General features: G+C 50.8%; 1 protein-coding gene across 1 annotated transcript; it reads left to right on the plus strand.

Annotated features, from left to right (window-relative positions):
• The first annotated feature begins 4,879 nt into the window (after nucleotides 1-4,879).
• TRAPPC3 (trafficking protein particle complex subunit 3) lies at nucleotides 4,880-14,839 on the plus strand. The gene is made up of 5 exons (XM_070594660.1): nucleotides 4,880-5,177; nucleotides 11,391-11,488; nucleotides 11,971-12,070; nucleotides 13,430-13,612; nucleotides 14,081-14,839. Exons 1-5 carry the CDS (start codon nucleotides 5,136-5,138, stop codon nucleotides 14,198-14,200), a joined length of 543 nt encoding a protein of 180 aa, XP_070450761.1. The 5' UTR covers nucleotides 4,880-5,135; the 3' UTR covers nucleotides 14,201-14,839.
• Nucleotides 14,840-21,602: the final 6,763 nt, after the last annotated feature.

A 21,602-nucleotide genomic window follows, 5' to 3' on the forward strand; every position in this document is an offset into this window, starting at 1 on the left:
CCCCTGCGGCCGCGCGTTGGTATGCGCCGCAGCGCGAGAAGACTATGTAGGGAGCGCTCTGGTGACTCACCCGCCACTAGGACTGGGGGGAATGGGGGGGAGCGGGAGTGGAAGCCCCCAATCTCACTCTGGGGCCTGGGAGCTCCAGCTCTTGGGGCCTTGGTGGCAGCTTCAAATATAAATTCTCTCCCAAACCCACCTCAAGCAAAACCCGCCAGGGAGACATGAAGGAGAGTCACAAGGAGACCCTTAAAAGGTCTCCTTGGTTATGGCTGGGATAGGATGCCGCCCGGGAGCCTTGCTGCTGCCCTTCCTCCAGCATCCTATGGTTGGTGTCTTCTCTGCATCTCTGGGGTAATTATAGGCCTGCACCGCTGCTTTACCCAGGTCTCTAATCTGCTGGGTCCCTCCCGGCTCCCAGCTGGGTGGTCCTGGCCCTGAACCTCCCCCACCCTCATCAGCCAACCCTTGCAATCTCCCCGGAAGGATTTTCTCCCCTGTGGCCTATTGAAGGAGGGAATGAGCCCCTTCTGACTCCCCTCCCCCAAGGAGCCCTGCTTCCCAGCCCTCCGGAGTGGATCCCCCAATCCGCTCGCTGGTTAGTGCCAGCTGAGGTGGGGCCTCAAGCCAAGTCCGGCCGGCCTGGGCAGAGAGGGGAGAGCTTCCTGGGAAGGTGGATCAATGATGGTGCTGCAGAGATTGACAGAGAGGAAGAAGGAGGAGGCGCAGCTGGGCCCTGCCCACCCCATCCCTGCCCTTTGTCCTGACCTCCAGAGGGTCAGTTCTCTAGTTCTCCATTGTGCAGAGATTAGACCCAGTAAGATGCTGTCCGCCTGCTCCCCTTTCCCGCCAGAGTCTCCTTTCTTTGAGCAGCTCCAGAGAGCAGCCATTTCAAGAAACAAAAGGGTCTGGGTCTCAGGCAACCTGGGAGCAGCCTGTCCTGGGAGGTGTGAGTAGTTGGGGGCCTCAACTCTCTTGGGAGTGCCTGGGAAGGGAATAGTGCCCCCTCAGACCCATCATTAGAAAAAGATGGTGATAGAAGGCCTGCAACTGGAGCTGGTAACTTTAAGCTAGTGTCTTAACTTTTCTGAAACCCAATTTGCTCACCTACAAAATCAGGAAAATAATAGTACCATGAGGCATCATGGGGTCATTGCAAAGGTTAAATAAGGCAATGCAGATGTAGTGCTTAGCACAGAGCCTGGCATATTGGAAGTGCTTAATAAATATGATGATGATGGGGCTTCAAGGTAACAGTGGATTAAGGTGAGGAGCACATTCCCATCATTGTCGTCAGCTATCCCATCTGCAGGAAGAGGGGACCACGTGGATGATGGAGTCCAAGACTGTCCTTTGCGGGGCTGGAGGCCTCAGGGCCTGCATTTTCAGAGCTGAACAGGCCCACCCTGAGCCAAGCAGTGAGTAGACTCAGAATTCATGAATGGAACCCAACAGGGAGAGAGCTCTCTGCGATAGTTTTCCCCCCACCCCACACCTGATCTTGTAACTGCAGGAATAAAGACATGTAGGTGCAAATAGTGAGACACTCTCATTGGCTAGAGCTCGAAAATAGTGGAGGAGAAAATGGTAGCTCAAGATGAAAAGACAGGCCAGGGATGGTCTATATAGGAGGATTCGAAGGTCAGCTGACATCGTGATCTACATGATGTAGACCGTGGGGAGCTGTTGAAGGTTCTTCAGAAGGGGAAGGGGGAACAGTGCTCTAGAACTGGAAAGCCTTCGTTGTGTCCAATGATCTGGGATTGACTCTGAAGAGCTCACTGCAAAGAGACAGTGTGTGGTATTAGCCTACATCAGGTTCTCAACCAGAGGCAATTTCCCCCCCCCCTGCCAGGGGACATTTGACAATGTGTAGAGGCACTTTTGGTTGTCACAACTGTGGATGTTACAGGCATCTAGTGCTTAGATGCCAGGGATGTCCTTTAACATCCTACAATGCACAGGACCATCCCCAGAGCACAGAATCATCAGGACCCAAATGTCAGTGGTGCCAAGGTTGAGGAACCCTTCCCTAGATTGAGGGTGGAGACACTTGCACCCCCTCACAAGATGCTACTGGTTGGGACCAGCAGGGCATCTGGGAGCTAGGCAACTTGATGGACAGTTCTCCTGGCCAGCCTCAGAAGGCTTCCTGCACAGCTGATGGGTCCACAGTGAGTCCTGGGAGGATGACTGACAGGGAGCTGGGAGAGCACAGTGTCCTGTGATTGATATAGTCGGAGTAGACAGACCGAGTGGCCTCCTCTTCATTTGCCCCTGACTGACCAGGATCCCTGGCAGATTCCAGGCCCCAGAACCTGAGAGGGTTTAGAATGGGTGTCTCTCTCTGTGTTTGAGGCTGCATGACACTGTGCCCCACAGTGCCCCACAAATGTTGGATATCCCAAAGAAGGAGCAACTGGGGCACTTGCAACATCAGGGGCTGCCTGTCGCTTCCCCTGTGCCTCCCCTTCCTCCTGGGGCAGTCCCCTCCCCCTCCACAGAAACTGGCAAGAATGAGCCATTAGTCTCACCGGGAGGCTGGGCTGGCACCAGGGGGCAGGTCACTGACTGGGGATCAGAAATACGTCTCCTTCTTGATCCCCTTATGGGGAGGGCAGGAGCCAGAGTGTTTAGGTTTGGTGGGGCTAGGTCCAGGATGAACCTGATGGGGGGTGAAGGAAATCACTGGGAGATTTGACAGACAGATGTGAATCAGGACCTAGGCCCTGGAGGCGGCCTCCACACCCACAAAGTAGGAAGTGGGAGGGGCCTCATGGTGGGGGCAGCAGAGAGAACAGACACCGGATTCTCCCTGCCACCCCATGAACAAGGTCCTGCAGCTGGAAGGGGTCTCTAATCCAGTCTGGCTGTGCTGTAGCCTCCAGGGCTCACTCCCTGCGGCGGGGGTGGGGAACATCCTCAAGGGTGGTGGTGGCACCAGCTGCAATAAGGCCCCCCTCCCTCCAGCTCTCGGGGAGAGAGAGGAACAGAGAGGGATTGGAGGAGGAGGAACTCAGATCTAGGACTAAAAAGGTTCAACCCTTTGGGTTCCTGGGAGGAGGTCCTTGTCTAGAGTCCCTACTCCCTGCTAGGGATAGGAAGCTGTCCTTGCTGTGTTGTTTTCTAGGGAGAAGGAGATGAGGGCGGGGAGGGGGTGCCCATTGTCCCTAAATGTCCTGACCCCAGGGGTGGTGGAGAGGGATTGGGATTTGGGAATGATGGGAACTGTACTCAGAGCCCTTGGAGCAGCTGAAGAACTTTTAAATTCCCATCTGAGCAAGGAGGAGACCCTACAGATCAGCCTGAATGGACCCCACCCCACTCTTAATTCAGGACTGATGACTCTACAAGGAGGAGTCCCAAAGAAAAAGAGGATGCCAAGAGGAGGGATCACAGGCAAAGGAAGAATCTCAGAGGTTGTAAGACAGGCAGAGGGAGGCTCCGCCTCCTGTCTCTCCAGAACTGCCCTGTCTGACAGCAGGCTGGGTGGGGTTGGTGGCTGGCCGTGACTGTGACTCAGGTTTCTGTGGGCAGCCAAGGGCAGCCGGCAGGGAGGAGCCCAGACCGACAGGCCAGCCAGCTGCAGCTTTCACCTCAGCTGTCCTCTCTCTTGGGAACGCAGGAGCCTCCTCTCTAGCTGTGCTGGCTTCTGGGGGCTAGCTGACCCCTGCTTCCCCCTCCAACACACACACAACCCACCCTCATGTTCCTTCCCAGAACCCTCAGCCCTTGGCCCTGTCTCCCAGCAGCACTGATGCAGGAGGGAGAGTCAGGGGTCACTGACTCTAGGGAGGCTCCAGTCTGTGCCCCAGGGTATAATAATGATTGGTCTTGCACCCTGAGGGAGAGACTGGGGGAATCTCGGGCACTGGCTTTCAGCCTGAGGAGTCTGGGCCCCCCAGCCTTCCCCAGCCTGGTTGGCTCATGTCTGGGCAGGCTGGTTGTCATGGTGAAAGCTAGGGGCTAGAATGCAGCTGCTGCAGAGTCAGGCTACCAGACTAAGTGAAAAGAGGGTGCTCAGGGACCCCCCCCCCACCCCTGCCTCTTCAGAACTGACCAGTCAGGGAGGCATGGCTGGAGCTGGAACCAAAGAGCTACAGTCAGGGACTGTAGGACTTCCCCTTGGTGGTGGGTAAGAAAGTGGCCAGCACATTCCCCTTGTGTTTTGGGGGACTGTTTGTTGGGCTGTGTTTTTAGAGAGTGGCTGGAAGAAAGGAAATACATGTTCACTTTGTGCCCAAGTGCTCCGCATTCATGTCTCACCAATCTTCACAGCAACTGAGGGAGATCCAGTAACTTGCCTAAAATGGCAAAGCTGGGATTAAAATCCAAGACTGGCTGCCACCAAAACTGATGAACTTTCTTTTCTGGGAACCAGGCAGTATAGTTGTTCTAGGGGGGGCAGAGGGAGAAAGTGACCTGGACTTTTTCTAACAGACTGGATATTCCATCAAGAGGGCACAGGTGGTAGGATGTAGATGCTGGCTGCGTTTGGGGTTCGGGGACAGATGGCAATTTGAAGAGAAAGCCACTAGCGAAGGGCTTGACATATAGTAGGTGGTCATTAAATATTTTTGTAATTAAGAACCCAGATCTGCATTATGAGCGATAGCTAGTTTTCTGGGACACCCTGGGAGCTTCTGAATCTGAATCGCAGCAACAGCGGAAGAAGCTAGTTCGAAAGAGGGACTTTCCAAGACCAACCCCAGGGAGAGAGGAATTTGCGGAGCATCTTTGAGTGGGAGGTGGAGGGGTGGGGAGGAACCAAAAGCGTGTGCACGATACAGGATTACCGCAAGATGCGGACGCCACCCAGCGGCCAGAATGCAGCCTGGGGGAGCCAGGCTCTACGAGTCAGCCGCGCGCGAAGCACTCTGGGAGTTGTAGTCTGGCTGAACTAAGGGGCGGTGCTGCCAGCGGGGCTGTTGGGTGTTGTAGTCTGATGTTTGTTGGGCGGGAGTTACGCTTGTCGACTACACCACGAGTCCCGTGGTGCCTCGCGGCAGGCCGCGCAGGCGCGGTGAGTCGGCGCCGGTCAGGGCTGGAGGCTCAGGGGCCGTGGCTTGGTGGGGCGGTGTGAGGAGGGGTCGCCGAGTGGGTCTGTGGCGAGGCGGGGTGGGACGGCCGGCACCATGTCGAGGCAGGCGAACCGTGGCACCGAGAGCAAGAAAATGGTAAGTGGGAGCGCGTGACCTCGGCGGGCGGGGCGGAACGACCCGTTTTGGGGAAGGGGCCCGGCGCGGGACGCGAGGCGGGCGCAGGGGGAGAGGCGGCCTCTCTGAGCGCTGGGAGGGGTGGTTCCGCGGGAAGGAGGAGGAGGCTGCCCGGCGGGTCATCCCGGGGGCGTCCGGGCCTGAGGCCGGGGGGAGGGCCGCTGGAGTAGCTCAGAGACCCCCTCCCCGAGGCCGGAGTGCAGCCTTGTGCTGGGTCAACAACAACGACGGTAGTAACAGTAACTACCCCGCATTGCCCTCTTGCTGTGTGTTGGGTCCTGGGCCAACGACTTTACGTACATTCTCATTTAATCCGCAAAGTAATCCTCTCAGGTGGATAGCGTTATCGCCCTTTTACAGCTCCGAGAGGCTGCCTAACTTGCCCGAATTTACAGTTAGGAAGAGTTAGGATTTGAACCCACGTCTCTCTCAACTCCAGAGCTAATGCCTCAGACTAGTAGACTATTCTCTCTCGCGCACTGTGCCTTCGCATTGTAAGAGACACTCCCATAGTGGTCTTGCCAGAAAGGAACTGGGTATCGTGGAGTAAGAGGTGGGCCAGGGTAGGCAGTGAGTGGTGCCCCTCTGGTGAGAGATGGGGCAGGGGCGCCCCCTTCTTGTCCTGGGAAGAGGGAGACACCGTATAGTCCCATGAAGTTCGGCTGCTAGTGGGGGCTGGGCCTGCAAAGTAAGGTGGATGACATTTTTCTCCAAGCTCGGGGGACTTCTTGCCAGATGTTCCTTTTCTTTGGCATATTCTTCCCTCCTCCAGAATTGCCCATGCTTTGTTTTCCTGTTTAAGAACCTAGTATAGGGGGTTGCCGGCAGGGCAGATCAGGGGCCCTTTGTTGACACTCTGCTCTAGAGGGGATGGTTACACTTCCGCTCGCCTTTCCGTCTTACACCAGGAACAGCCAGCAACCGTGGGCTGCAAGAGGCCCTGTTACTCCACAGAAGTAGTTAACTTTTTCTCTCTCAGACCCCGTTTGAGAAGCTGATGATACCTGTGAATCTTCTCAGAAATATTAAATAGACAAACATACACACAGACATTTGCTTACATTTTGGGGGCATTTGTGGAGCCCCTGAAGATACTTCAAGGGTCGCAGGTTAAGAATTCCTATTTTGGAGGAAATAAAGTTTGAAAGAATAAGAGAAAGAAGAGAATATTTTGCTAGGAAACAGTAACATGTAGGGGCAAAGCATGGGCATTGGTTGGAATTCTGTCTTACTCGATTGGTCCTCAATTTCTTTTTCTGTAGAGTGGGGACAATGATGCCTACCTAGGATTAAATAACAGTGTAAAATAAATGGGCCGTGGTAAATGCTTATTTCCTGCTCCTTTTCCTAAGATGTGAGCAGATAGGAGAGGTCTTCCTGCTTAGTTCTCGTATCTTGCTCGTGTTTTGTACTTTTTTTTCCTGGAATCAATATTGAAATCTTTAATACCACTTGAGCAGGAACCTGCAGGCTCCATCTCCAGTCCCGTTATGCACTTAGCTTTAGCGAAGTGAGGGGGTTAGGAAGGGGCAGCCGTACACGCCTGCCTCAAAGCTTTTGCAATTACTGGAGTCTCTGCTTGGAACTTCCTTCCCACAGATAGTCACTGAGCTCCTCCTCACTTCATGCACAGTTTCAAATGTCACCTCCTCAGAGAGGCCTTCCCTGACCACCTGACTAGTTCTCTATTCTCTTACTCTAGTGTTTTTCGTAGCACTGTCTTATTTCATGTTAATTATTTCATTCAAATTATATATTCACTTGCGTATTTTCAGTCTCTCCCATGAGAATGTAAACTCCACAAGAGCGGGGATTTGTTGTGTGTGCTGCTCCGTTCCCAGCATCTAGAATGATGCCTGGGCCTAGGCAGTCTGTATTTATTGAATGAATGGTGTGACAGTTTGAGTGCATCCTCGAACTGGTGCCTGCTTGGGGCTTGTCACATGATGCTCTTTTTGGCCACAGGGTTTTGACACGCTCATCTCTCTAGGTGGAGAGTCTTCCCCTCTAGCAGCCTTCTTTCCAATCAGCCAACCTTCTGCTAATTGCTCTGTTCCCTGTTAGCCTTCCAAGACTTAAAGGTTGATATGCTCAGGTAGCTAGATCTCTGCCTTTAGTCTGTGCAAACAGAAACAGCCCCTTTGTCTAGCAGAGTTTTCCTGAGCCCCAGCTGTATGGAGAGCTCTATTCTAGGTGCTGTGGGAAACGCAGAGATGACATCCTAGTCTCTGACCTTGAGAAGCACGTACTCTGTAAGAGAGACATACACAGCACAGGGGTGTAGTCCCGTCTGGGATTGAGTCCTGGCTTCAGTGCTTGCTTTCTGTGTGACCTTGGACAAGTTTCTTCATTCTTCTAGCATCAATTTCACCATCTTTTAAAAATAAATAAATAAATGAAGTAAAGATAGAGGCTTGGTTGAGGTAATGCATGTAAAGCTAGCAGTGTGGCCGTGCACCTGCAACACAGTTGACACGTAGTAAATGTCAGCTGGCATCTTCATTAGTAAAAGTATTCGCCTTTGTGTATCTGTGTAGTGTTTGGTTCTTAAATACCGGGGACAATCAGGCCTGCCCTTCTTTTGTGTCTTGTTACTGGTAACCCACCCCCAGCCTCTCAGTTCTCCAGAGCTCAGGTGAGTTATTCCATAAGTAGCAGCTCTCAGTCTCCGTGACAGGAGGCTGGAGAAAAGAGAGGGGGCTGGACTCAATCCTATTACTGATCTTCCTTCCCCAGCTGCTGGGGGCCAGTCACACAGGCTTACTTGTTTTGACATAAATAGTAAGTGTGACTCTTGGAGCATTAGCTCCAAAGATCAGCCCCCTTAAGGAAATCTGATGTTTGGTTTGGGGCACTAGCTGAAAACCCTTTTGAAAACATCAAGTGCAGTAGCTCGCCTGAATGTAGGCTTGGCTTAACTTACTCTTCTAGGCTTGTGCCTGAAGTACTTGGAGAAGTATGTGGAGATCATGTTGGCTATGCCAATATGAAACTGCTCCTGTCATTTCTTGATCTGCAAAGCATCTTCAAGGCTATTGTCTTATTAGCTCCTCTCAACAACCCTGTGATAGGCATGACAGATTTTACTGTTGTTTCTATGTGAGGAGATTGAGGCTTAGCAAAGTGAAATGACTTACCTTAAGTCTCAGCTAGTAAGTGGCAAGGCCAGACTCAGAATCAGGTCTTCTGCCTACAAACCAAGTATTCTTTTTATCTGCCTTATTAATTGTTAGAAAGTTCTTTACATTGATTCAAAATCTCCCTCCTTGAACCTAGATCACAGTGCTCTCTGTGAACCAGTTTAAGAATAAAAATAACAATATCCTGAGTATGTAGCATGCAACAGGTGCTCCAGAAACATTATCTCTTTGGTATCTCACAGTAACCCTGAAAGGCAGATAATATTGTTACCGTGGTACAGATGGGAAAAACTGAGGCTTGAGATTGAGCAGTGGTTTAGGATCACACAACTCTTTTCAGGACAGTGCTCCACTGTAAGAAAACTGATGAGTCTCCGTTACTTAACCTGTTTAACTGGGGGTAAATTGTGTTTGTTCTGCTAACTTCTCTTGGTTGTTCTGAGGATCAGTGAGAAACTGTGAAGACATTCTGAGAGTTTTATAAATGTTAATAACTATTATTCTTAAACATAAAACAGTCTGAAAGTAGAAGTGTTGCAGAAGAGATTCATGTTTTCATTGGGAGGGAGAATGTGGTGCTTTTGTTTGGTGAAGAAACTGGACTGGGTGAATTAGCTGACCTTTAAGGTCCCATGGACGTTCGTTATAAGGGTCAGGAGGACTGAAAACCCATATCTTCACACTCTGCGACCTCCTGTTACTTCTCTGCGCTTCCTCGTCTGTTCTCTCTTTTGTTCACTCCTCTCTAATCATGCTGGACTCCTTACTGTTTCTCAGATATGGCAAACATACTCCTATCTCGGGGCCTTTATGCTTGCTGCGCAGAATTTTTTCCAAGCTGTCTTCATGGCTTACCCTTACCTCCTTCAGGTCTTTGCACAATTATCGCCTTAATGAGGCCTTCTCTGACTACCCTATTTAAAATTGACACCGCCCCCCCCATGCACATATGAACATGAATACTGCCTAATCTCCTTTTGTGTTTTTTTTTTTTGCAAACCATGTATTCTGTTTATTTGGTTTATTATCTGTCTACCTCCTATTAGATAGTCCCTGATACATAGTAAATGTTGCATAATGATTTTTTTCTATACATAGCCCTACACCTATTTTTAAAGCATGAAGATCTTTAAGTTGTATATTTATGTTGCAGGCTTGGTTCACAATTGAAGATGGAGACAGACTTGCAAATTAAGAGAGGGTGTGGAGAGCCTGGGTCAGGGATCTCATTCTCAGATCCCAGGCATTTTGATTCTGTGACCACAGACAGGTCTATCTGCTAGGACCTTGGTTTTACTTATTGGTAAATTGGGGGCTGCTGCCTGGATAAGGTGCTTGATAACTCACGATGTGCATGTTATTTGGCATCATGGTGGGCCGAGGCTCTTGGAGTCTCCATCCAAGGGCTCATGAATAATGGAAGGAAAGCTCTCCTGATTTAAGGCAGTGGTGCCAACCCTGTGGATTGGTAAGTGCTGGATTGTCTCCATCCATTCATGCCCAAGCCATTCTAGTGCCAAACCCTTAACTTTACTAAAAAATTATTTTCCTCCTTAGTAGTTTCCCCTTAATTGCCGTATTTGGTAAATGGTCTCTTGGAGACACCCTGATTTGACTGTTTTAGTTCAGTTCAAAGAGCTTCTTGATTGCAAAACTGATTTTCTTTGACTCCCTAGTGCAGCTAAGCTTTTTTGTTTGTTTTTTTAGGCAGGGTTATTAATATTGCAGTTGTGACTAACAGTGGATAGAATGACCATTGGCTTAGAAACTCTTGGTTTTTGTCCCCCAAAATTACTTTTGTCAATAAACAACTGTTTGTCTTTGGGCAGATTACTTAACCGTTCTGAGTCTCAGTTACTTCATAAAATGAGATTAATTCCTGCCCTTTCTGCCTTACACAGTTATTGTGGGGTGGAAAATGAGATGAAAAATAGAATGCAGTATGTAAGCAGAAGGCACTCACATTATTATTCTTGCAGTGACGTCACCACCAGGCCGTTCCTTAACATTACTTGGACTTTCTTCCCCAGGAGACTTAAAGACAGAAAGGTGCTCTGCTCCAAGTTTGACAAGCCTCCATTTGGAAGGGAGTGGTTGGGTGGCAATCTTGATTTTTCACCCTTATTTCTGTGTAAATCCTTTGGTCCAAATGTACTGTTAACATGTTTCTTACTTTAACTCTGATAATGCCTTTCCCTTCACCTGCTGCTTTCATTTTGTAACCTTGGTATTTGCCATTCCTTTCATCTTCCACATCTCTCTGTTTCTTGGTAGGCAGGTGACAGGCTTCTTTATCTGAGAGTTTCTCTGATTTTAGCTCTGGTTGTAATAGAAACCAGTCCAGGTCAGTAGTGTGTTTCAGGTACACAAAAGAGTATATTGCTTTCAGAGTTACTCACTTTATGGAAACATTTTAGCTATGTGTCAAGAGGAACAGTATTTTTTCCATGCTGATGACTTAGGAGAGGGCTTATCAGTGCAATGGTCTTCAGCTAAGACTGACTTCCTTCCTGATTGACTGGGCCCCTGGGTCCTCTGCTGCTCCTAGTTGGGACCCTGGGAGTGCAGTTTAACTCTAGGCCAGGACACGCCACATATGCTAAACTTTGGAGAAGCCATTGGTCACTCCTGCCAACCCAGGGACTAATTTGTAAATGTCTGTTTTGGGTCCTTCACAGTATCTAGTGAATGACTACTGCTGCTCCCACATCAGATTCTGGTGACCCAAGCTTAGACTTGGCAGCCATGGTGGGTCCAGGGTTGGCAGAAGCCCACCTTGGTGTGTTAAAAGAGTGACTGCTCAGTGCATGAGGTGCCTTTTACAGCCTTTGATAGTGGGTCTAGCTGCAGCTCTGCCACGTTGACCCTAGAGGGCCAAATCTCTTGGCCACTCCACAGTGAATGATATTCTTTCCCACTAGACACAGGTGACCTTCCTTTGAATTCTGACAGTTTCATGGAGGCTGATCCAGACTCTTACCAAACTTTCTCTTTTGTGCAGTTTGGTCCTGACTGCCTTTTGAATCTCTTTTAGAGCTCTGAGCTCTTCACCCTGACCTATGGGGCTCTGGTCACCCAACTATGCAAGGACTATGAAAATGACGAAGATGTGAATAAACAGCTCGACAAAATGTGAGTGAGCCCCTCTGTGGGAGAGACAAGAACGGGGCTTCCAGCACACTGAATCTACGTGGTCCTTTAGAACCCAGAACACGGTCTACTCTCTTTTTTTTTTTTTAAAGATTTAATTTTTTCCTTTTTCTCCCCAAAGGCCCCCGGTACATAGTTGTATATTCTTCCTTGGGGGTCCTTCTAGTTGTGGCATGTGGGATGCTGCGTCAGCGTGGTTTGATGAGCAGTGCCATGTTCGTGCCCAGGATTTGAACCAACGAAACACTGGGCCGCCTGCAGCGGAGCGCACGAGCTCAACCACTCGGCCACGGGGCCAGCCCTGGGTCTACTCTCTTATAACCAACATTTTGGGTAGTTTCCACTGAGGTCATTTAGTGGAATGTTTTGGGATTGTCCCCATTTTCCCTTTACCACAATAGCCGTATGTTCAGACATGAGACATTCAGACCCCATAGTATAGTCTGTTCTCTTTTCCTTCCCAGGGGCTACAACATTGGAGTCCGGCTGATTGAAGATTTCTTGGCACGGTCAAATGTCGGGAGGTGCCACGACTTTCGGGAAACTGCAGATGTCATTGCCAAGGTCATTATCTGGGGCCACCTGGCCATGCCGAAGAATTGCCATTGGGAGGCACTGCTTACCACTTTTTCCATGTCCCTTAGAGAGGCCTTTAATATTCCAAAATACTAGTTAGGCAGCTGTTTGAGCCAAAGCTACCACTTCCTGAGGGTTTGGGAATAGCACAGATTATGAAAAAGGGAGCAGTGGTTAGGAGCATCCCTGTGGATGAAAGCTCCACTGAACCAAAGCCAGATCCCTCCACCGCGAAGATGTAGCCGAGGAGCAGGGGGTTAGGAGCACAGGCTTTGGACTCCGACAAACCTGCCTTCAAATTCTGGCTCCAGTACTTACTGGTTCTTTGGTACGTTACTTTTAACCTCTTTAATTACCGTTACCTCACCTTTAAAATGAAGAAAGTAAGAGCTACCTCACAGGGTTGTTGTAAGGAGTAAATGAAATAATGAATGTGAGCATTCAGGTAAAATTAATATATTTAACTTGGTGTATATATAGTAACTGTTTGCTATTAATAATATTAGTGTTGCGTATTACAGCATTAATAATAAATGATGAGACACCTGTAGCTTTGTGGAGTCAGTTACCTAAAGGTTGGTTGTTTCTGTTGTGGAGCATGCTGGCCATGCCCAAATCCTAGAGAGGGTTGACAGTGGAGAGAGCTCTGTGAGGTTTGGAATTAGGACGGTAGACAGAAGGAAAGATGTCTGCAGAGTAATTCTGCCCCAGTGACCTGTATTCGCTTTCAAGAAGAAGTGTTCAGATAGCACAGAGAGAGGACGGGGAAGTAGGTTGGGGCCTCTCTGCGCTCAGGTGCTGGTTCAGGGCAGCCACCCCCGTCAGAAGATCAGTGCTCCCTTCCACTAAGAAGCACAGGTTGGGGGGCCCGCCCAGTGGCACAGTGGTTAAGTGCGCACGTTCCGCTTTGGCGGCCTGGGGTTCGCTGCTTTGGATCCCAGGTGCGGACATGGTGCCGCTTGGCAAAAAGCCATGCTGTGGTAGGCGTCCCACATATAAAGTAGAGGAAGATGGACATGGATGTTAGCTCAGGGCTAGCCTTCTTCAGCAAAAAGAGGAGGCTTAGCAGCAGATGTTAGCTCAGGGCTAATCTTCCTCAAAAAAAAAAAAAACTGCAGGTAGACAGCAAGTTGTTGCCTAATTGCATAGATACCTTGAAGAAGAGGAGTGTGTAATTGTGCACAGATGCTTTTCCTTTTTGCCCCAAATACCTAAAGCTTCAGTGTCTTGCAGAGGCCACAGTTTTGTTCCCAAGCCACTTAATTCCTCCTTGCCAGTCCCATCACCTTCCCTCTTGTATAGGCCTTACTCCTCTTCCCCATAGTGCTGTTGTGTGTCCCTTGGCAGGTGGCGTTCAAGATGTACCTGGGCATCACTCCAAGCATCACCAATTGGAGCCCAGCTGGTGACGAATTCTCCCTCATTTTGGAAAATAACCCCTTGGTGGACTTTGTGGAACTTCCCGATAACCACTCATCCCTTATTTATTCCAATCTCTTGTGTGGGGTGTTGCGGGGAGCCTTGGAGATGGTGAGTGCAGCTCTTTACCTTCCAGGACACCTGAAATGTAGTAGGGGCTTGAAAAATGTTTGAGTGAAAGAGGGAGAGAGGAGAAAGATCTTTGGCTCACCCCAGTGCTTCGCTGTCTGAGATGGTGACACTGCTGAGTGTGGGATCCAAGTTGGACATCTCCACGTGATGATGATCCTCCCTACTAGGCTGAGAGATGGTGCTGTCAGCCCCTAAAGCCTAGGAACACTTTCCCATATTGGCTTATCTGGTGACAGTCTCATTCCTGGGTGTTCTTTGTGAAGTCTCTCCTTTTGGGTTGGGCCCCTGCCTTTTGCAAGCAAACGTTGGAGTTGGCAATCTTGTCCTTGTGGGAAACCAGCCCCCTTGTTTTGGCTGCTGGGGATTGGCCAGTTGTAGCCCCATCCCCAGTGGTTTCCCAGGGGCTGTGGCTAGGCAGCTGCCTCTTCATTTCCCCACTGTCCCCAGGTCCAGATGGCTGTGGAGGCCAAGTTTGTCCAGGACACCCTGAAAGGAGACGGTGTGACAGAAATCCGGATGAGGTTCATCAGGCGGATTGAGGACAATCTCCCAGCTGGAGAAGAGTGACCGTCCCCAGGACTTCAGGGTAGCCGACAGGAGCACTTGTGGGATCAGAAAGCCTCAGTGCTGCCTCTGTCCTCTAGAGCTCAGTGACTCTTTAACATGGATGTTATATATTCTTCTCACCTTGTTTCCATTCTCCGTGCTAATAAAGAACAGACTGTAACATAGTCCATTTACCCCACAAGTGTGCACATTCAGGAGGGAAATTCTTTGTTCCCTTTCCTTCCAAAGGGGCTGAATGTAGTCATCCTTGATTGGACTAGAAAGAGCTCAAACCATTTTACATTCCTGTTTGAATTTTCCAAAGCAAAACCCACTTTGACCCCTTTAAGAGGGAAGCCTGGCACGTCTGTCCCTGGGCCTTCAGGAGCTGTTGGGAAATGGCCATAGGGAATCCAGGGTTGTGGGACCGGGAGAGGAGAGGCTGGGAGGGTGGATCGGAGTTGCTAGCTATAGTGTGACACGCTAGCGCTTGCCAGGATAGGGGAACCGGTCGTGCCGGAAACACTGACTTCTGGGAAGCCACCCAGGTCTCTCATTCCTGCCTGCTGTTTGGAGGCAGCATCTCCTCTTTTTACAGAGGGTTCATCCTTTTTTCTTACAGATTCTTCAATAAAGACACATTCTTGAGTGAAATCCCAATCATGTCCTGTTTTCTTTCTGCTCAGCCTTGGGAATTTTGTTGCAATGGGGTGAGGAGACCAGCTAAGTTCCTGGGCCCTGCCTTCATTTTACCTGGTCTAGGAATGGCTTCTCCCCACATACCAGAGTCTGGGAAACTTGGAGCAAATGAGGCCCCTTCAGAGTCATTTGTGGTCTGCTGTCTGTAGCAAAATCTACAAACAGACTATTATCCCAGACATACCTAAAATGGATGATCCTGGGCCCTTGGCCACCATGAGTTGGAAGGTTTGGCTAGGAAAGACCATTTTTAAACCCTGATATTGGGGGGCCGGCCTCATGGCCAAGTGGTTAAGTTCACATGCTCTGCTGCTGCGGCCCAGGGTTTCACCAGTTCGAATCCTGAGTGCGGACATGGCACCACTCATCAAGCCATGCTGAGGTGGTGTCCCACATGCCACTAGAAGGACCACAACCAAAAACACACAACTTTGTACCCGGGAGCTTTGGGAGAAAAAGGAAAAATAAAAAACAATCTTGAAAAAAAAAAACAAAACCCAGGTGTTGGGGAGCCATTTATTGAGTGCTCACCACGTGTTGGACGCTGTACTGAGCTCTGTGTGTCATCCCATTTTTAGAGGGAAGGCGACACATTGCCCAAGGTCATAGAGCTAGTAAGTGGAGAAGCCAGGTTTCAAAGCCCCAGCCAGATTCCAAAGCCCCTGTTCTTAATGATGCTGCCTGGTTAGTATTGTCGGGGGAGGAGGGCACAGGCCTTACAGAGCTTAGGATAGCTTTTTTTTTTTAGGATAGCTTTCAAAGGCGGGGATCAGAGGTTGTCAGGCCATTTTTGATAGCACTGTTCTTGGGAACAGCCTAGGGCTTTGAGGTCCAAATACTCAGGTTGTTGCGGGTAACCAGGGTCCCTAGGCCTCCCCCAAGGTCAGTGGACAGGCCTGAGATGAGAGGAACAGTTATAGATGCATTGTGCTTGAAGTGTTTCTGGGTTGTGTAGGTTAGGACCAGGGTTCTGGGACACCAGTGAGAGGCAGTTTGCACACAACTGGCTGCCTCCAGCTGGGTTAGGCCACGAAGGGGGAGGAAAGGTCACTTTTGTGTCCCCAAGTATAGAGAGGCTAATGTTCTCTCTGGGATCCCATCCTTCTCTGAGCCTCTTTACCTCCGCCTCAATTGGGGCCCTAGGGCAGGCACCTCATTTTGGTCAACTGTATCCCTAGCACCCAGTATAGAGCTGCGTCAGATCACACCACAGTTTGAGTGAATGAAGGAGGGATGAACGGAATGAATGCTGGGGCCCAGATGTGCAAAGTGTGTGGTGTCTGGACTCTGCCAGGAAAAGTGAGCTGCACCACCCTTTCCCTTCTCCAGGGGTACCCTCGCCCTTCCTCTCCTCCCAGTACCACAACCTGCTTTCCAGCAGCCATTTGTACAGCGTGAGGTTTTGGATATTTCCTTCCCCAGAATTAAACTTAGGCAACAACACAGGGTTGGCAAGCTGGGGAAGCAAAGGCCCCTTGGTGACCTTTCCCAGTTACAGCCCCTCAACTGTGTGATGCGCCTCTGGGGCTGAGGGGAGGGAAGGGCTGAGGACTATGGAGCTGTTTGGACGTCACCTCCTCATCTCTCCCAAATGAGCCAAACACACAAGTGCCAGCAACTTACCTTCAGGTCCCCCCACCGTACCCCCACCCCTGGAATTAATTAGTTGTAAATTACATATCCCTCTGCTTTACTACGACTGTGAGGCTGGGACAGCCCCCAGGCTAGGCCATTCCCCATTCTCCTTGATGTACTGGCTCACGCCCTCCCAGCAAGATGGCGCAGGTTTGCCTGGCCGTATGGGAGGGGCTGACTAATGAGGTCAGAAACCTGGGTCCTAGTGGAGTGCTGGGGCTGAGGAGTCGGTGCTGGTGGCCTTTGGGCTTGGCTGGCTGGGCAGAGCTCTAAGGAAAGGCCTCGCTCTATAGCGTTTGGCCACCAGGGGTCTCCAGATCACCACTCTGCTGTCCCAGAGAGTGATCATTGGACTCCTGGTTTTCAGAATTTGCTGGAAGATGCACCTGATGGGGCATATCTCAGAGGCTGGTCAGAGCCTGGAAGTGCCCCCTTCCTCCTGTCACACCCACGGGACTTGAAAGCAAAGCTCACATCATGGCCAGGCTGAGGGCCTCCCTGCACAATACAGGGCAGTGGAAAGAGCACATTGGCTAAGAAGTCTGTGGCCCCCATGCACACCCTAAACTCTCCTGCTGGCCTCCTGAGTTCTGCAAGCCAGCTCTGAGCCCTCCCCTAACCAACCCCCTTTACTTCCTGCTTGGAGACCAGAGCACCAGCCTGGTTCCCCCACGTAAGAGTCCTGTCCTGCCCCAGACCGCCGGCACAAATGACACTTCCATATTCAGGTTACACCCTCCCCTGGTGGACTGGCCTCCTCTACATTTGTTCTGGGCATCCAGGTCTGAGAAGGAGGTGGCAACAGAGGCTCAGGAGCAGAAATTGCATTAAGTGAAATTAAAATAGTCTAACAAGTAGTTCATTGTGGATGGGGGGTGGTGCAGGAAGAGCATCCTCCCGTCCTCCCCCAGCTTAAGTGCTACCATGTGCTGTTCCCTGGAAGCCAAAGGGCCGGTGGGAGGGGAGGGGCGGGTGGCGGCAGGCGAAAAGCCTCGCTGTTACCGCTCTCCAGCCTTTGATGCAGGGCCAGGCCTGACCCCAGGACGGCCGCTGGCCACTGCCAGGGGAGCTGTGGGATGCAGCAGTGCATTCCTGGGGGCAATTTACGCTTCTGGCAGGAGGAGAGGAAAGTTTCTACTGTGGGGAAGGGGGTGGAGAGAGGGTGTTGCAGAGGAGGTTAGGTGTTGTGAGGAACAATGGAGGGAGCCAAGGCACAGGGCAGGACCCTTCTGCCTCAACCTGGCTCACTTAACTGCTTAGACGGAGGCCTCCCCCAGGAAGCTTTCTCTGATGGACCAAGAGCAGGTGAGGAGCAGCACCTTGGCCCCCACCGCACATGTGGGCTGCCCAGGTATAGCCCGGAGGACGCCGAGAGAGGCAGCTGCTCTTCCCTCCTGGCTCTGGGGGCCTGGACTGTCAGGCATGAGGGCATCTAGGACAGAGCTAGGCTGGAGGAGAGCTGGGAAGATGGTGTGATGGGTGTGAGAGCATGTGTGAGTGAGTGTGGACAAATGTTATTCACAGCAACGGCTAATATTTATTGTCAGCGCTGGTGTAAGCACTTCACATGTATTTCTCAGCATTCACAACAACCCCATCACTATTCCTGCTTTGCAGATGAGAAAACTGAGATCCACAGCTAGGACATAGTAGATCCAGGATTTGAACCAAATAGTCCAGTATGGGACACCAAGGTCTTATCCAGTACATTGTTTTACAGGTGTATGTTTTTGTGTTTCAGTGTGTGTTTGTCTGCTTATGTTCCTTGAGGAGTGTGTCTGTAGGTGAATTACTTTGTTTAACAAAAACGTAAGCCTGTTCTGGGGGCAGGGAACATGGAGATGCTGGAGCATCTGCCCCTGGGGAGGCAGCTAATACAATGTGGCGGCCGGGGTGTGGCGGGGTGAAAACGAGAGACAGAGACAAGTCCTGGCTCTGCTACTTACTGGTTATGTGACATTAGACAAAGGATTTGAATTCTGAGCTTCAATTTTTCATCTGGAAAATGGGGATAATAACGCCTAACTCGCTGACTGTTTGAGGATGAACCAAGATGAAGTATGAACGTTTCCTGGCATAGGCTCTTTCATAATTGGCAGTTATCATGAGCACGTTATTAGGGGAAATGTCTTGCAAAACTACTGTATGTGGATATGTGAGTGTCTGCGTGTGGGCAGAGAGTAATTTTGTGAAACCAGGGCCATGTCTGTGTTGTTCATCGCTGTATCCCCAAGCTTCCAGCACTACTTTTCGGCACAAAGTAGGTGCCCAATCAATTTTTATTGATGGGGCGTTGACTGAGTGTGAGAGTGGAGTGAGATGGGCCCACAGAGAGAGGGGTGTGCGGGCAGTGTGGGCTTCCACTAGGACCGGCTACGTAATTTATGGGGCTCAGTGCAAAATGAAAATGCAGAGCTCCCTGTTAAAAAAGAACAGTCATGAGCCGCATACCAACGTTTCAGTCAATGACAGACTGCATATACAACGGGAGTATCATATAGCCTAGGTGTGTAGTAGGCTACACCTCTAGATGTGTGTAAGTACACTCTGTGATGTTCATACAACGACAAAATCACCTAACAATGCCTTTCTCAGAATGTATCCCCATTGTTAAGCGATGCACGACTTTATTAAGACTTTTTTTGTTGTTTTTTTTTTGAGGAATACTAGCCCTGAGCTAACGTCTGCTGCCAATCCTCCTCTTTTTGCTGAGGAAGACGGGCCCTGAGCTAACACCCGTGCCCATCTTCCTCTACTTTATATGTGGGATGCCTACCACAGTATGGCTTGCCAAGCAATGCCATGTCTGCACCCAGGATCCGAACCGGTGAACCCTGGGCTGGGGAAGAGGAATGTGCGCACTTAACCGCTGCGCCACTGGGCCAGCCCCTATTACGAATTTTAAGATGACCCAGCAGAGCATTAAACCAAGCCCTTTTTTTTTTTTTTTGAGGAAGATTAGCCCTGAGCTAACTTCTGCCAATCCTCCTCTTTTTGCTGAGGAAGACTGGCCCTGAGCTAACATCCATGCCCATCTTCCTCTACTTTACATGTAGGATGCCTGCCACAGCATGGCTTGGCAAGAGGTGCCATGTCTGTACCTGGGATCTGAACCGGCGAATCCCGGGCCGCCCAGAAGTGGAACGTGTGAACTTAACCGCTGCGCCACCAGGCTGGCCCCTAAACCAAGCCCTTCTGTTCCCGTTGCAGGCCCATCAAGCCAGCCCTGGGCTCCCCTCGCCCGTAGAACATCACCAGCCCCCAGCCACCCCAGCCCAGCTGTTGAGGAGAGAGTATAGGGAGACTCCACCCATGGCCTGCTGTGCTCCCCAGGCTGCCTGGGGGAAGATGAGGAAGGGGACAGATTGCCCAGCGTGGGTAGGCCAGGAGAAAGCAGAGGGAGGGACCCAAGGACCTGCAGCCCTCTCCACCAGGGAGCCCCTCCAGAGCCAGGCCCATGCCTGAGAGAGCCCTCTGCCCTCCATCCCTCTAGGAGCTCACCCCCCCACACACCCCCCAAACACCCCCCAACCTCCAACCAGGCTGCTGGGTGGTCTGGGCACATGTGGTCACATTTAGTTGTTGATTGAAGCAAAATTGTTATAAGATTAGAATATTTAAGGTAACTTTAATTTCCACTGCATTACTGGGATTTTTGAGGATGGGGCTGAGAGATCCCCTGGGCTGGAAGTGAAGAGAATGGTGAGGGCTGCAGGAGAGGTCTTCATTTCCCGACCGAAAAGAAGAAGGAGGGTTAGACAGGGGACAGACTTTCCAGGAATTGTAGAATGAGGAGTCTAGTCCTCCAGCAGATGTGGGAAGTCAGGGGTGGGGATGGGGGGTACACAATCACCAAGGCCCTGGTGGAGCAGGAATTTACTGGCACCACAACCCTCCCCAGACGAGGTGCACACCCTGGGCCACACATCTGTGCAAACACCCCTTCCTCCCCTCAGCTGGCCAGACAGACAAAGGGTGGCAAGAGGAAGGTTCCATCCACACCCTCCCTAGGCTCCAACCTGGGGTGGTTGGAGCCTGGAGAGTTTTCTTATCGGCAGATCAAGATAGAAATTTAGAAGGGATGGGAGAAGATGGTAACGGTAATAAGGGTCGCTAACATTTACGGAGCCACTACTATGTGCCAGGCTGTGTTAAGCCCTGTGTATTCACTATCTCTTCTAAGAGGCCCTTTAGCACTGTGGGAAAGACGAGGACTGGGGAGCCAGCCTGCCTGGGTCAATTCCCAGCTCACCCACTTCCCAGCTCCGTGACCATGGCGAGTCAGTTAACCCGTCTGTGCCTCAGTTTCCCAGGCTACAAAGTGGGGACAATAATGATACCAATCTCAAAGGGTCATCTCAGGGTTGTTGTGAGGATTCAATGAGTTAATCCCCATAAAGTACTCCAAATAGTGCCTGGCACAGAGTAAGGGCCCTGCGAAGGTTAGCTGCTGTCATTAGGGACTATCATTATCCCCCTTTCCAAGAGAAGGAATTTGAGGTTTGGAGAAATGAGGTCACTTGCCCACAGTCACAGAGAGGCAGAGCTGGGATCCAAACCCAGGTCTGCTCAACTCCTCAGCCCATGCTCTGAACCAGCAGGCGGGCGCCAGCGGCGGCTCTGCCAGGGGCTGCGCTAAGCAGGTTACATGCCTCATCTGGTTCAGTTTAACCACCCACCCCCTTTGACACCCCTGCTCAGGCCGAGAACAGTCCTTGAATCCTCTCTGGCCAGCCTCTGATTCTTGTGGCTGAGGGAACTGAAGTCCAGAGAGAGGCAGCACTTGTCCAAGGCCACACAGCAGGTGACCACAGGCAGAGCTGACTCACTGATATCTAGACATCACCAGAGACACAGCAAAGGTGGAAGCCCCTGACAGATGGGATGGCGAGCCTGGCTGAGAATCTGGCCTGGCCTCGCTCAGAGGTGAGCCTGGTGGGAGAGTCTACAGACTTCTGGCTCCAAGACACGCATTTCCTGCCTTGAGGTTTGCTGCGCAAGGAGCTGGTGGACAAGGAGGCAGCTGTGGCGTGGTTGTGGCATGACTGTCTCAGCATCTGTTGGGGGATGAGCAGCAGAGGTCCACCTA

This window comes from Equus przewalskii, chromosome 2 (genome assembly GCF_037783145.1).
Source record: "Equus przewalskii isolate Varuska chromosome 2, EquPr2, whole genome shotgun sequence".
Classification (NCBI taxonomy): Eukaryota; Metazoa; Chordata; class Mammalia; order Perissodactyla; family Equidae; genus Equus; species Equus przewalskii.

Coding starts and splice junctions, on each gene's coding strand:
- TRAPPC3 (XM_070594660.1), top strand. CDS start 5,136: ATGTCGAGGCAGGCGAACCGTGGCACCGAGAGCAAGAAAATG. Junction 11,489..11,970: donor AATAAACAGCTCGACAAAAT/GTGAGTGAGCCC, acceptor TTTCCTTCCCAG/GGGCTACAACATTGGAGTCC. Junction 13,613..14,080: donor TGCGGGGAGCCTTGGAGATG/GTGAGTGCAGCT, acceptor CACTGTCCCCAG/GTCCAGATGGCTGTGGAGGC.